A 13,778-nucleotide genomic window follows, 5' to 3' on the forward strand; every position below is an offset into this window, starting at 1 on the left:
AGCATCCCGATGCATGCCATCTTGCTGTATCCTTTATCCTTCTTTATGTTAAAAAGACATTTGTCTTTGTTGCGTACTAAGAAAAGAAACCTAAATCAAGAAGACCAATCTGTATTTTGGAAAGCTGAAGAGCATGATTCAGTGCTAACTTGGTTTCCTGACTACAGTGAAGATCTGAAGAGCCAGTGGGCATGCCAGGCATTTGTCTTGTCCAAGATGAGCTCTATCCTAACTCTTTAGAGTAATTATCTCAGCCTCGGCTGTTCGAAATTTTTAGAGTAAGTAGCAAGATGGGCCCAGAAGATGACCCCGGAATGTAGGTGGGGTGCCACATCCCCCTGGAGGGAAACGTGACAGAGGAGGACACCGAGTCGCTGCTGTGCCGCTCACTCTGGGAGAGCGGGCTGGGTGCAAGGGGGCAGAAGACGTGCAGGGACGACTCAGCTGTGCAGCTCCCATCCCCTTGAGGCTGCAGCCAGCCGATGAGACGTGAAGCCAGCAGAGACCCTGTCCCCGAAGTAGGGTGCACTTCTTTAGGACTTCAGCCTCTTGATATGAGAATATCCTCATTAGTCATTGGAAGGTGACTGTGGCAGACAGAGACGAGTGCAGCTCGAATCCCCTCCAGCCTGGCTGCAAGGAGTGGGGTCACCCCAGCCCCCGGCTGTCAGCGCCGTCTTCACCTTTCCAGCCACGGCCATGCTCTTCCCATCATGACCCCAGCCAGTGACTGAGCGAGGCAGCGGTACAGTGGCCTGGCCGTCCTCAGGCACGTGGGGCTCCTCTAACGGACTGTGAGCTCTGTGTGGGGGTCTGTTTCTCTTTCACAGATGCTATTCCCCATAAACCACTAGGGCTTCTAACGCAGGGTCTGTTTCCCAGAGAACTCAACCTGCAACCATTATTATTCATTTGGTAGCAAACATATTGAAATAGCCTCTGTAGTAAATTTTTTGGTAAAGAGAAAGGATGAGTTAAAGAATCCTAAAACTTAACAGCATTATTTACAGTTGCCAAGGTATGGAAGCAACCTAAATGTCCACCAACAGGTGATGGATAAAGAAGATGTGGAATATATAAACAATGGAATACTACTCAGCCATAAAAAAGAATGAAATATTGCCATTTGCAGCAGCATGGATGAACTTGGAGGGCATTATGCTGGGCGAAATAGGTCAGACAGAGAAAGACAAATACTGTCTGATATCACTCATATGTGGGATCTAAAAAATACAACAAACTAGTGAATAAAACAAAAAAGAAGCCGACTCACAGATACAGAGAACAAACTAGTGGTTACCAGTGGGATGAAGAAAGGGGGGAGGGGCAATATTGGAGTTGGGGGGGAAAAAGGGTTATTATGAGATTGTATGAAGTCATGTGTGTGAAACTTTTGAAAATTGTAAAGTACTATAGAATTTAAAGACTCATTTAATAAAAATTAAAAATAAATAAATGAATAAATATTGACTGAAAAAAAAAGAACCATAAAACTTAGGCACAAATGGAAGCTGTCTTTCTCTCTTGAGTCTGGAGAGCCCCCAGCCCACCCCCAGATGTGCTTGTTGTGGGCTCCAGAGCTGCTTGTTTGGCTGGACAGCAGCCCAACTGCTGATACCCTCATTTGTATCCTTGGTTCCAGAGTAGGTGGTTTTCTTGTACTCACCTCCTTGCTTGTGATGTTTTCCCACAACCCATAGACCTCTCTCTGGGTTTTCTCTGCTGTCGTGTCTTCTGCAGCTCATGGGGACATTCAGGTTTACATTCTGATGGTAGGACAGTGCTTGCATTGGTTCCTGTTAAAATGTTCTGTAGAAATGTGACTTTTTTTTTTTCTTCTTGTGATTCTCTTTTAATGTAATGGAACTTAACAAGACATAACCCAGTTTTTACATTTAGTTCCTTTTGTGTGTTATCCATCTAAAATGCATGTTGGTATAATTGCAAAGTGAAGACCTTTTTTGATTTTGTTCCCCCAGAGAGCCACTTGCCTTCATACAGTTTACAGACTGATAGATCCATCCTGCCTGGCACTTGGTGTTTGGCCGACAAATGTTGTGGGTTCTCTGGGCAAGGGAAACCATCGAGCTCACTTGATTTAACGCTGAAGTCACTTTGTTATGTGGCATCGATTTCCCCACATTTCCAGCATCTTTAGCTTTTTCTAACTAGTTGTCATATCAATTAGTCATAAGTATTTCTAATCTTTAACACAATAAGCCTACAAACACCTGGCACATCCAGAGTTTCTCCTTTGACTTGTGCACGCTTGCTTCTAACTTCTGTTCCTCTGTCCGGCCCCCCACATCCTTACCTCCTTAGCAGAACTTCAGGAAACTGTTAGTGCTTGGGTTTTATCTCATTTCATTTCAAGCTCTCTCCCAGAAGGGTCTCATATACACACACCTTTAACTGCTGCCTGTTTTCTGTTACCATCCAGATCCCATTTCTATATTCTAGACCCATATACCCGATTGCCTATGAGAACATCTTCAGTAAGGTGGTCCACTGACACCTCAAGTTCCAGGATGTCCAGAACCAAACCTGACATGCTTCAATTATGGAATTCCTTCTGGATTTGACATCTTGGATAAAATTATTTCCATCTACTGAGCCCTCTGGCTGGTGGGGGGGCCATTCTTGAGTCCTCCATTTACCCCAACTACTCGACCTGTCCACCGTGACAGTTTCCCCTTCTGAATGTCACTGTGCCAGCTTCTCCTCTTACCCTGCTGCCCCTGGTCCAGGCCATTTCACTCCCTGTCTGAAATACTACCACTGCTTCTTCCTGCACACCCCTGCCTTTCTTCTCAGCCGTCTTACAGAACCTGCTCCAGGGAGAGCATCAACCCCGGCCTCGCCTGCCTCTCCAGGCCCGTCTCCTCCCTTCTCAGCCGCCTGCCCGCTACGCTTACTGCCTGCTGCTGTCTGCCTCTGAACCTTCACACACGCTCCTCCTCTGTTCCTGCCCTCCACTTGGCTAATTTAATTAATCTGTAAGTCTTAGCCCAAGTGTCCTCTTTTCCAGAAAGCAATCCCTGAAGTCCCCACTAATGGGAGGCGCTTTCCCCTCACCCGTGTAGCACATCATACAAATTTCTGTCAGGCTTCTTTTTTTCCCTGAATGATATTTTCCTTACCGTCTCTCTTGCCCATGAATCATGAAACCCTTGGAGGTAAAGACAAAGTATTTTATTCATAGTTATTTTCTTTCTGCATTTCAAATGCCAAGCCTTGTAGATATTTTTCACTTAGTGGGATCTGGCGTGTGTGTGTGTGTGTGTGTGTGTGTGTGTGTGTGTAGATCTGCTGTGTGTGTGTGTGTGTAGGTATGTTTGAGTGTATGTCAGTATTATCACATAGTAAAACAGATTTAAGATACCCTTTAGAATTATGGGGTTAAAAGATAACAAACCAACATATTCTAGGGGAAGTCTGAAGTGGAAAAATGGAGGAGAGAATTTACTGATTTTCAGCATGTGATCAACTATGTACAGCTTTTAATATATAATCAGAAATCTTTGATGGTCTGTGTAGCATTTTCATCTTTGTAGATGTGTAGCATGTAGAATTTATGACAAATTATGTAACTAAATACATTTATATTTTATGTTTATCAGATTTTGAAAAACTTAGTTCTTTTAAATGATACGGCTTTTATTTTTTGTCTGGGTTTTCTTTACTAGGTTCAGGGCTAAAAACGCCCACACATTTTAATGTATTTTAATGTAAATGCCATCACTAATTCAGTGATGTTTAAGGAAATATAAGGTATATATTATGCCAATGTGAATATAAGACCATAGCAAAGATCAGGATTACCTATAAAATTCACAATTTCACAAGTAAAAAACATTCAGAATTCTTTTACTGAATATTTATTGAGTACCGACTGTGTGCCAGGCATGCTCCAGGCACTGGGGATATTTCAGGGTGTTCTGGCCTTCATGGGGCTTCCAGTCAGCCAGGGGTGAGGACTGTGCCAGGGATGATGGGACAGGTGATGGAGGAGGTGACATTTACAGTGAGGCCCAGCTGCTGGGAAAGATATCCAGGCTGGGACAAGTTGTGCCCTTGATAGTCACCCACATTGGATCAGGTTTACCTGTGGTGGCTTTCCCAGTAGACGTTCTTACACATTGCTTTATTGTCAGGTGGGAACAAATGAGGTAAACACACGTGTATGTTGCTGACCCAGTTGGAAAGTTACAACAAGAAAACCAAACCAAACCCCAAGCTGGCTTGAATGGAAGAGGTAGTGTGTCGATAGCCACCTGGAAATATACTTATTCCGGAGGTCTGAATATATCAATAAGTTTTTTGCCTTAATCTTTTTTTTTTTCAATTTTTTAATCATAGGAATATGATATATTTTTAAAAATATTTGTTTATTTATTTATTTGGCTGTGCCAGATCTTAGTTGCGGCACTTGGGATCTTTGTTGCAGCGTGCAAGATCTTTAGTTGCAGAATTCGGGGTCTAGTTCCCTGACCAGGGATCGAACCCGAGCCCCCTGCATTGGGAGCGCGCAGAGTTTTAGCCACTGGACCACCAGGGAAGTCCCTACCTTAATCATTCAAAATGTTAGACTGTTAGGGCCTCCCTGGTGGCGCAGTGGTTGAGAGTCCGCCTGCCGATGCAGGGGATACGGGTTCGTGCCCCGGTCTGGGAGGATCCCATATGCCGCGGAGCGGCTGGGCCCGTGAGCCATGGCTGCTGAGCCTGTGCGTCCGGAGCCTGTGCTCCGCAACGGGAGAGGCCACAGCGGTGAGAGGCCCGCGTACCACAAAAAAAAAAAAAAAAAAAAAAAAAAAAAAAAAAAAAAAATGTTAGACTGTTAGGCTAGATAAACCTAGAATGAGGATTTTCATAGTAAAATAGAAATATATTATCAATACCAAGGAATGAATTTTAACCAGTGTTTGGATTTTCTACATTTTTTTAAAAGGCAGTTACAGATAGAATACAAGGACTTTTATTGCCCAAGAGTAACTTGCCAATACTTGTTGTAGAGTGAAAAAAAAGTCGTTCTCATTTGTTTGGGTCTTTCGGGAAAAGCTGCTTTCATTCTCCAAATACTCTTGTATATTGTAAGTTTGTTCTTTATTGTATCTACCAGAGGCGGCGGTGGGGGGATTCATAACTACAATCCTAAAACTAATATTTAACTATTAATTTCAAGGAATTCTTGCCACCAGTTTCATTTCCTTATTCCACAGAGTAAGGTCTTATCCTCTTTGTTGTTCATCTTTCTTCCCAATTCTGTTTCTTGTCCAGAGACCAGTGAGGATTTTAATGAAAATGGGAAGTGGAAGGTGAAAAAGAAGACACCTAGAGAATCTGGCATTTGAGAGCTTATTCTTATAATATTTAAGCAATGGCTGTGATTTAATTAAGATAAAATGATCACTTCAGGTTTTTTTTTTTTTTTTCTTTTCTTTCTTATAGGGAGAATTCAAGTTGGGACAGTAATCTCTTTAAAACATTCAGGGAAGGAAGTTTGCTTGGGGCAAGTAAAAGAGACTGTCCCGTTGGGGTCCAAGATAAAGTGCAATATTTATGTTATTACGAAGTTTTTTTTTCTTTTCTGAAATATATCTATATAGATATACAGCAGGTACTATGGACTAACATGAAAATGTGTAATTTCATTTGTTGTTTATTTTCTCTTTATATCTTATCAATTTTTGTTTGTTTGTTTTATAGAAAATACTGCAGTTTCTACCTGAACGAATTTTCTTTCGATGGCATTACCAGAGTATAGGTAAGAACAATCACAAAAATTTTAGGTAATATAGATTTCTTCCAATAGTATTTTCAGTACTGTTTTATATAATCAGCACCATCAAGATAGATTACAGCAAGGAATATTAATAAGTGTGCCAATTAAAGCTGAGACAGTCCCACCTGGACTTCAGAGGGAAGTGCATCCTCTGTCTCCTGCTCTAAAAGTGGTTCACAGACCAGCAGCCTCAACCTCACCTGAGAGCTTGTTAGAAAATGCAGAATCTCAGGCCCCAGCCAGACCTCTTGAGTTACAGCCTGCGTTTCCAACAAGAGTCCCAGGGGATTCCTGTGCACGTAAAGTTGATCTGGAGTATTTTACTTAAATAATTTTACATTTTTTTCTTGCAAGAATATCTTGTTCTTCAGGCCTTTATCATGGACTCAGAATTATTTTGTTTGACCGTTTTAGAAAGTGGCAGCAAGAGGGAACTTGAAATAAAGCAAGTTACCACCTTCTGTCCAGTTCTCGACATCTCACAGTTTACTCTCAATTTACTGTTCACAGTACAACAAGAGTAATTCGTGGCATTGATTGTGAATTCTACCTTATCTTTATTTTTATTTATTTATTTTTTTTTTTGCGGTACGCGGGCCTCTCACTGTTGTGGCCTCTCCCATTGTGGAGCACAGGCTCCGGATGCGCAGGCTCAGCGGCCATGGCTCACGGACCCAGCCGCTCCGCGGCATGTGGGATCCTCCCGGACCGGGGCATGAACCCGTGTCCCCTGCATCGTCAGGTGGACTCTCAACCACTGCGCCACCAGGGAAGCCCTCTCTACCGTATCTTTAAAGAGTGTCCGGTTCAGTCCTTCTGCCTTAGAGGACTCTGACATTTCCTATAACTCTCCTGCCTTACCAGGTGGTCATATTTGAGGAGAGCATGACCTTATAGTGGAATCTTAACTATTAGATCATTCATTCATTCAAATATTTATTGAGGGAGAGACTTTTGTGTGCAAAGTTCAGGGGCAAAAACAGAGCATCTCACCGTGCTGTATTACGTAAGCTGATTGCCTAATGGGGATTAGGTGAGAAAAAACGAGTACAGTATGATCATTGCTCTACCAGAAGTGTAGTGGGAGCAAAGAAGAAAAGTTGAATAATCCTACTCAGAGGGATTGAGGAAGCCTTTGAAAGAGGTCATTTCAATCTGAGCCTTGAAAGGTGAGTGTGGGAAGGGCTTTCCAGGTGAGAGATCAGTAGGAAAATGATAGGGAACCTGAAAGAACGTGGCACAGTCAGGGGATGTTCCAAAATTCAGGGTCCTAAACTTAATTTAGGATTATTTATGTGAAAACTGTAACCGATCTTTATATAAACTGAATTATTTAAAGTTATATGTTATAAATGTTATAAATGTAAAGAAAGTAAAGTATATATACTAAGCACACTATTGAACTGAATGAATAAATCGTTATCTTAAGATTGTGCCTTGGTCTTTCAAGCTTTCAAACACACAAAGTTTTTCTTTAAATTTTAGAGTTGCTGATAGCCTTTCTGTTTAACTGATGCTTTGACTTTCTGTATTTAAATTAAGGTAAAAATTAAAAAAATTAAACATTAAGTATAAGTTAGAGTGACATCATGGAGATTTGTGATGCTCTGCGGTACAGCAGGAATGGATGACAATGAAAAATACCTGCATGCGGTGTTTATCTGTGCTCCCTATAATCCTTCAATGTTGTTTATGTTGTCTGTGTGAAAACCACCCTCATTTTCTTCAAAAATACTTTACAATGTCTGAAGACTAGTAGGCTCCCCTCAGCATGAATGAACTTACTAGAACTATGTGTGGAAATTAACTTGCCACTTGTGTTGTGAAACTTTAGGTACCCATTAGGCAGTGTGTAGTATCACTTCAACTCTGCCCAGGACCTTGTGGGCTGGTTACAATTGCTGGTACAAGTAGCGTTGGTACCCAGTTTAAGAGTATCATTCTGAGAACAGTGACTTCTGGCTCAGGGGTGCTGCAGAGCGCCAGGTCTCCGGAGCCCCCGGGAGAGCAGGTGTTGTCTTTGTCCGTTGTGTAGAGTAAGCCGGCTCTGTAACTCAGTCAGAATGCATCATGTCTAAGGACGTTCAAGTATGAGCATTTGTGTATCAAATCATCCTTATTATTGACAGTTGTATACTTAATGCTTGAATCAAACAGGCTCTTTTCAGATAAGTAAATTTTTGCACGATTTATCGAAGTGGGTAGAAGTTGGTGTTGCGACGGGCCCACATCCCTTTTCTGATGCTCTTCAGGCTAGATGTGGGTTGAATCAGAGTTTCTCAGATTTCAGAATGGCATTGTGGTGCGTGGGTGTATAACGACCATCGAGTCAACATTAGTGTCTGTAAGTAACCCCCAGGGGCCTGGGCAGCACCCTGTAACCCAGAGTGTCAGGTTTTTTGTAGCCTGAGGTGTAAGTACTCATCATTGTGAGATAACTACACCCCAGATAGCCTCAGGCTAGCCTGGTGTTGCCACCGCATGAGTTCAGGTCACGTCAGGTCTTGTCCACTAAAGAATTACACAGAAAGAGAAAAACAAATATCGAATATAATACATATATGTGGAATCTAAAAAAATGGTATAAATGATCTTATTTGCAAAGCAGAAATAGAGACACAGACATAGAGAACAAGCGTATGGATACCAAGGGGGTAAGAGGGCGGTGGGATGAATTGGGAGATGGGGATTGATATATATACACTATTGATACTATGTATAAAATAGATAACTAATGAGAACCTGCTGTACCGCACAGCACAGGGAACTCTACTCAGTACCCTGTGGTGACCTAAATGGGAAGGAAATCCAAAAAAGAGGGGATATATGTATACATGTAGCTGATCCACTTTGCTGTACGGTGGAAATTAACACAACATTGTAAAGCAACTATACTCCAATAAAAAAAAAATGAAAATGTAAAAACAAAAAAGAGTTACACAGAAAAGTTTCTGTTTTCATAGCTTTTTGGATTTTGAAATCTCCAGTAAGCGACTGTGGATTTGTAATTCTACACATTTTTTTTTTTTTAATACCTCAGCTGTACCTCTTGCATTCTTCCCAGTTTGTTTGGACCTGTTAAAACTGTTGCTATTTGTCACTCAAGATCTTGACCAAGTTCGTTATAGAAAGTAAGAAACTGTAGGGAAATACCAGATTTCAAAGGGAAGGAATGTGCCTTGGATCTCTCCTTAGCACTGACATCTTGACGTGTGCAAAACCTCCGGGGTCAGGGCAGGAGGCTTTTCCCAGCGCCTGACAGTTTAGGGACCTAAGCTCCCTTATTGCAGGTTTTTGCATTCTATATAGATATCTGGTATTCCTTACCTAATAGGAAGAACACTGCTGTGTAAACCTATTAATTAAATGTTAATTGGGCCTGGTAGGGGCCAAGGTACTCTGAAATATTGGGTTAGCACCTTGGAGTTTGGTTTTCACACCACTGACACAGCATGCTTCCTGCCCCACAGTACAAATGACAATATTACTAGGCACAGAAGCCGAAAATATGAGCAACTCCTGTATCTGCAAGTCTTAGAAGCTCTCAGACCCACCCGATAGCCACATTTTACCCTGAGAAGGAAGGAGATAATTTGAAACATCAATTGCCACAGTGTTTGAAGTCGGCTTCTTATCTTGTCATCATGTTTTGTCTGTAGCAAAGAGAGACATTCTATTTCTCTTAAGTGTTTTTAGAGGGAAAAAATAGTCTGTAAGGTTTTTTGGGTTTTTTTTTGCGGTATGCGGGCCTCTCACTGTTGTGGCCTCTCCCGTTGCGGAGCACAGGCTCCGGACGCGCAGGCTCAGCGGCCATGGCTCACGGGCCCAGCCGCTCCGCGGCATGTGGGATCTTCCCGGACCGGGGCACGAACCCGTGTCCCCTGCATCGGCAGGCGGACTCTCAACCACTGCGCCACCAGGGACGCCCGTCTGTAAGGTTTTTAGGGCTGGCTCCTTGCTGTAAGTCTGTGAACAAGGAACATACTTGAACTCTAAGGCTTGCAGTGTGAAATGAACACTGCCTCATTATTCTGAGCATCTGGAGATACTGATTCAAGTGATGTTTGGAGAGTAAGGAGATTAAGGAAGTGGCTGACACAACACTTATGAACTCTGTGATATATGCTGGCCCGTTACTCAACTATTTGCAAATTTCCGTTACTAATTACAAGTGGAAAAAAATTTGTTTATTAGATTTTTCTTGAAGTCCATTTTAGGCAAGTAGTAAATCATGGTGGGTAAACGTGGCTGCTGAAGCCTTATCTGAGAGTAATACTGAGAACTGACAGGGAGTGAGATGATGACAAAGAATGGCACAGCAGCAAACCAGGGATATTTGGTGCAAGGGCAGGCTGTGGCGCCCCTTCATGTGCCCATGTGTCTTAGTACAGGACTCAAGTTATACATGTGTTCGCTTTAAGAAGCTTCTATAAAGAAGATTTTCTGTCCCATTCAGTGTATAGTGCTGCGTCTGTACTCAGTAAATGTTTGCCTAGTGGATGAAAGTATATATTTTGTATCAGAGATGTTTTATATTAAAAATGTTTAAAAAATAAATAACCTTTGGGCTTAAAGGAGCAGGCTCAATTAATGAAAGTTCACACATGTACAAAACTTCATACATGGTTTTTATATATGAGTCACTGAATCTAGTTTGTTCAACTAGGTTTTTCTTATACATAGTATAAAAACCAGGTGCATAACTAAACTGCAAATATGTTTATGGCTTTTAAAGAGTATCCTTGCGTTGGGTATACCCCGGGCTCCCAGTGGGCTCACATTGCCTGGGATGTGAACGCACTCTCTGAGGCTCATTTCTCATAGTTTCTGCTGCTCACTCTTCGGGAGTCTGAGTCTGACAGCCCTCCCAGGGCCCCTCCCCGTCAGCCCACTCTTCCCGAGGGAGCGGGGGCTCCCCAGGCACTTCTCCCTCAGGGTACATCGCAGCCAGGCTGGGCTAAGTCTGGGGCCCTGTGTGCCTCGTGCCCACTGAGGGCTGGCTGGGCCTGATGCCCTGTCAGCTCACTTGGTGTTCTCCTAGCATCCTCTCTCGGGTGCTTCCCCCATCACTGCTCTGCATTTCTTCCCCTCCTTCGCCTTTGTGCTCTGCCCTCCGGAAGCCCTCTTCTTGGGTTAAGCGACAGCCCTACAGCCTCGGCCTCTTGCTTTCACCTCTGTGGCTGCAGAAACCTGGGTTTTCTCTGATGCTTCTCTGTCTCCCTCAGGGGTATGGGGGTGAGACCACGGTCTTTTTTCCTTCAAGGCCCATTCCAGACCTCATCCACCACCCCCTCTACGGAAACCTCTCTCCCTTGACGATGCTGCCTTCTTCCCCTTGTTGTTGCCATGTCCTCTGATCTTCTGCTCGCTTGCTTTTCTTTTTTAATGGCTTTACTCTCTCCCAGTCCTTTTCCTTCATGGCAGCCGTAGCTACCCATCAGCCCCTTGACCCCCTTGCCTTCTGTGGCTTCCTGACTTCTCTTCCAACCCTTGTCGTGATGCAGATCTCTGTCTGGCCACAATCTTCATCCCTGATCTTTCACTCAGTCATTTCCAGGCTACCTGCTCTGTTTTTTCTTTTTTTAAAATGCAGCTTTTTAAAAGTATAATTGACATAAAACAAATTGTACATGTTTAAAATATACATTTTCATAAGTTTCAGCGTAGGTATACACCTGTGCAGCCATTGCTGCAATCAAGATAATGAACATAGCCATCACTCCCAAAAGTTTCCTCCTGCCCCATTCCACCCTTCCCCAGCTCACTCCCCCAGTCCCCAGGCAACCACAGATCTGCTTTTTGTCCTTATAGTTTGATTTTTTAGAGTCTTATAGAAATAGAATCATGCAGTGTACTCTTTTTTGTTTGCCTTCTTTCACTCAATATAATTATTTTGAGAGTCATCTGTGTTGGTGCATATATTAATAGTTCATTCCTTTTTATTTCTAAGTTGTACAGGAGTCCATTGAATGGATATACCATAGTTTTTTTATCCATTCATTTGATGATGGGCCTTTGGGTTGTTTCTAGTCTGTGGCTACAAATAAAGCTACTGTCAACATTTGTGTTCAAGTCTTTGTGTGTGGACATGTGCTTTCCAGTCTCTTGAGAATGGAATGGCTGAATCAAATAAAGACATACGTTTAACTGCCAGACTATTTTCCCAAGTGGTTGTACCATTTTACATTCCTGCCAGCAGTGTGAAAGTTCCAATTACTCCACATTCTCATCAACACTCAGTCTTATCAGTCTTTTAATTTTAGCGGTAGTGGTATCTCGTTGTGGTTGTAATTTGCATTTCTCTAACGACTAATGACCTTGAGCATCTTTTCATGTGCTTTTTGCCACCTGTATGTCTTTGGTGAAGTGTATCTTTGAATCTGTTGCCTATTTTTAAGTTGAGGGTTTTCCCCCCTAATACTGAATTTTAAGAATTCTTCACATATTCTAGTTATAAGTGTTTCAATCAAATATATGATTTGAAACTACTGTCTTCCTGGCTCTGGCTCATCTTTTCATTTCTTTAATAGTGTCCTTCAAAGAGTAGAAGTTTTTACTTTTGATGAAATCCAATGTATCAATTTTGCTTTTATGGATTGTGCTTCTGGTGTCATGTCTAAGGAATCTTTGCCTAACCCAAGATTGCAAAGATCTTCTCCCGTGTTTCCTTCTAGAAGTTTTATCGTTATATATTTCACATTTAGGCCCTTGATTCATTTTGAGATAATCATTGTTAATTTCAGCTTCCTCCAGTAGACTGCTGCTCCCCTGTGCTTAGATGTTGTAGTGCCAGAAAGTCATGTGCTTGTGCTCCGCTGGCACTTTCAGCAGAGCTTGTACACCAGCACCCACTTGGCATTTCTCCATGTTCTTGCCCCTTCTCTGATGTCATACTGCCATTGCTTATTAATTGGCTTGAGGCATGATGCATACACAGAGGGAGGTTTTTTTTTTAATTAAAAATAAATAAGAAAGAATTTTATAATGTTAAAGTTAGATTTGACACGGCTTTGTGAAATTGTGGCCTTAAAAATATCTTTAAAAGATCTTGAAAAGATTGCCAGTTTATCAGGAGAAATCTTCAAGCACTGCAATTCTTATCAGTGAGATAAGCAAAGAAGTAGACTTTGAAAACATTGATTAATTTGCTTCCATTAAAGCCAGGAAAGTAAAATTATAATACATTCTGTGTTATAAATATTTAAACTAGTGTGATTTTTCATAGTAGTTTTTCATTTTTCAATATTGAGCTTTTTGATTTTTCAATATTTTTCAACTACTTTACTGTACTCATTCATTTATTCTTTTTTCACATGAGTCAATATAGTGGTAATCAGTAGGGTTGAAGAGGCACATAAAAGAGATGGAGGTGGGTATAATCACAGTTTGGTTGAGGAGTTTAAAAATCCAAACAGGAATGATATACAGAGAGAAACTTTTTGAAATTAAAATGAAATGGATTTCATAATGGTAAAGTAAAAGTAGAAATATCTTTGTGAACTTAGGGTCTTTAAGAAATACCTAATGTGACCAGGGAAGGCTCTCAGGTACTCATCACCAGTTCTCATGTTGAAACCCTCTGACATGTGCCTGCACTGCACACATTTTTCTTTATAACGTTGATCTTATTTAAAAAGAGGTCCTTAGAGAATAGCTGATGCCCTGTCTTTCGGGGGGAATGTGCTTCGCATGTACCAGACACTGTTCTAAGCATGTATATAAACTCATTTAAACCTCATTACAGTGCTCTCTGGTAGGCACTGTTATTATCCCATTATACAGATGAGAAAACTCAGGCATGGTGAAAGTAAGTCAGTGACCCAGGTTACACAGTAAGCACAGAACCTGGATTTGAACCCGAGCAGTCTGGCTCCTGAATCTGTCTTGCAACTGCTAAGCTGCACTGCCTCACACATCTGAGAGTTTCTGAATACAGCAGGATGGAATAGATCAAATATATATGTATTAGTTTTCTATTGCTGCTGTAACGAATTAA

General features: G+C 41.8%; 1 protein-coding gene across 1 annotated transcript in view; it reads left to right on the forward strand.

Moving 5' to 3' along the window:
• Positions 1-13,778, forward strand: part of RALGAPA2 (Ral GTPase activating protein catalytic subunit alpha 2) — a gene marked incomplete at both ends in the record, with an annotated part of 280,312 nt that overhangs the window by 39,685 nt on the left and 226,849 nt on the right. The window contains 1 exon segment of the mRNA XM_079718966.1: positions 5,707-5,764. Within this exon segment, the coding sequence (XP_079575092.1) occupies positions 5,707-5,764 (58 nt within the window).

Source organism: Hyperoodon ampullatus, assembly GCF_949752795.1.
Source record: "Hyperoodon ampullatus genome assembly, chromosome: 14".
Lineage (NCBI taxonomy): Eukaryota > Metazoa > Chordata > Mammalia > Artiodactyla > Ziphiidae > Hyperoodon > Hyperoodon ampullatus.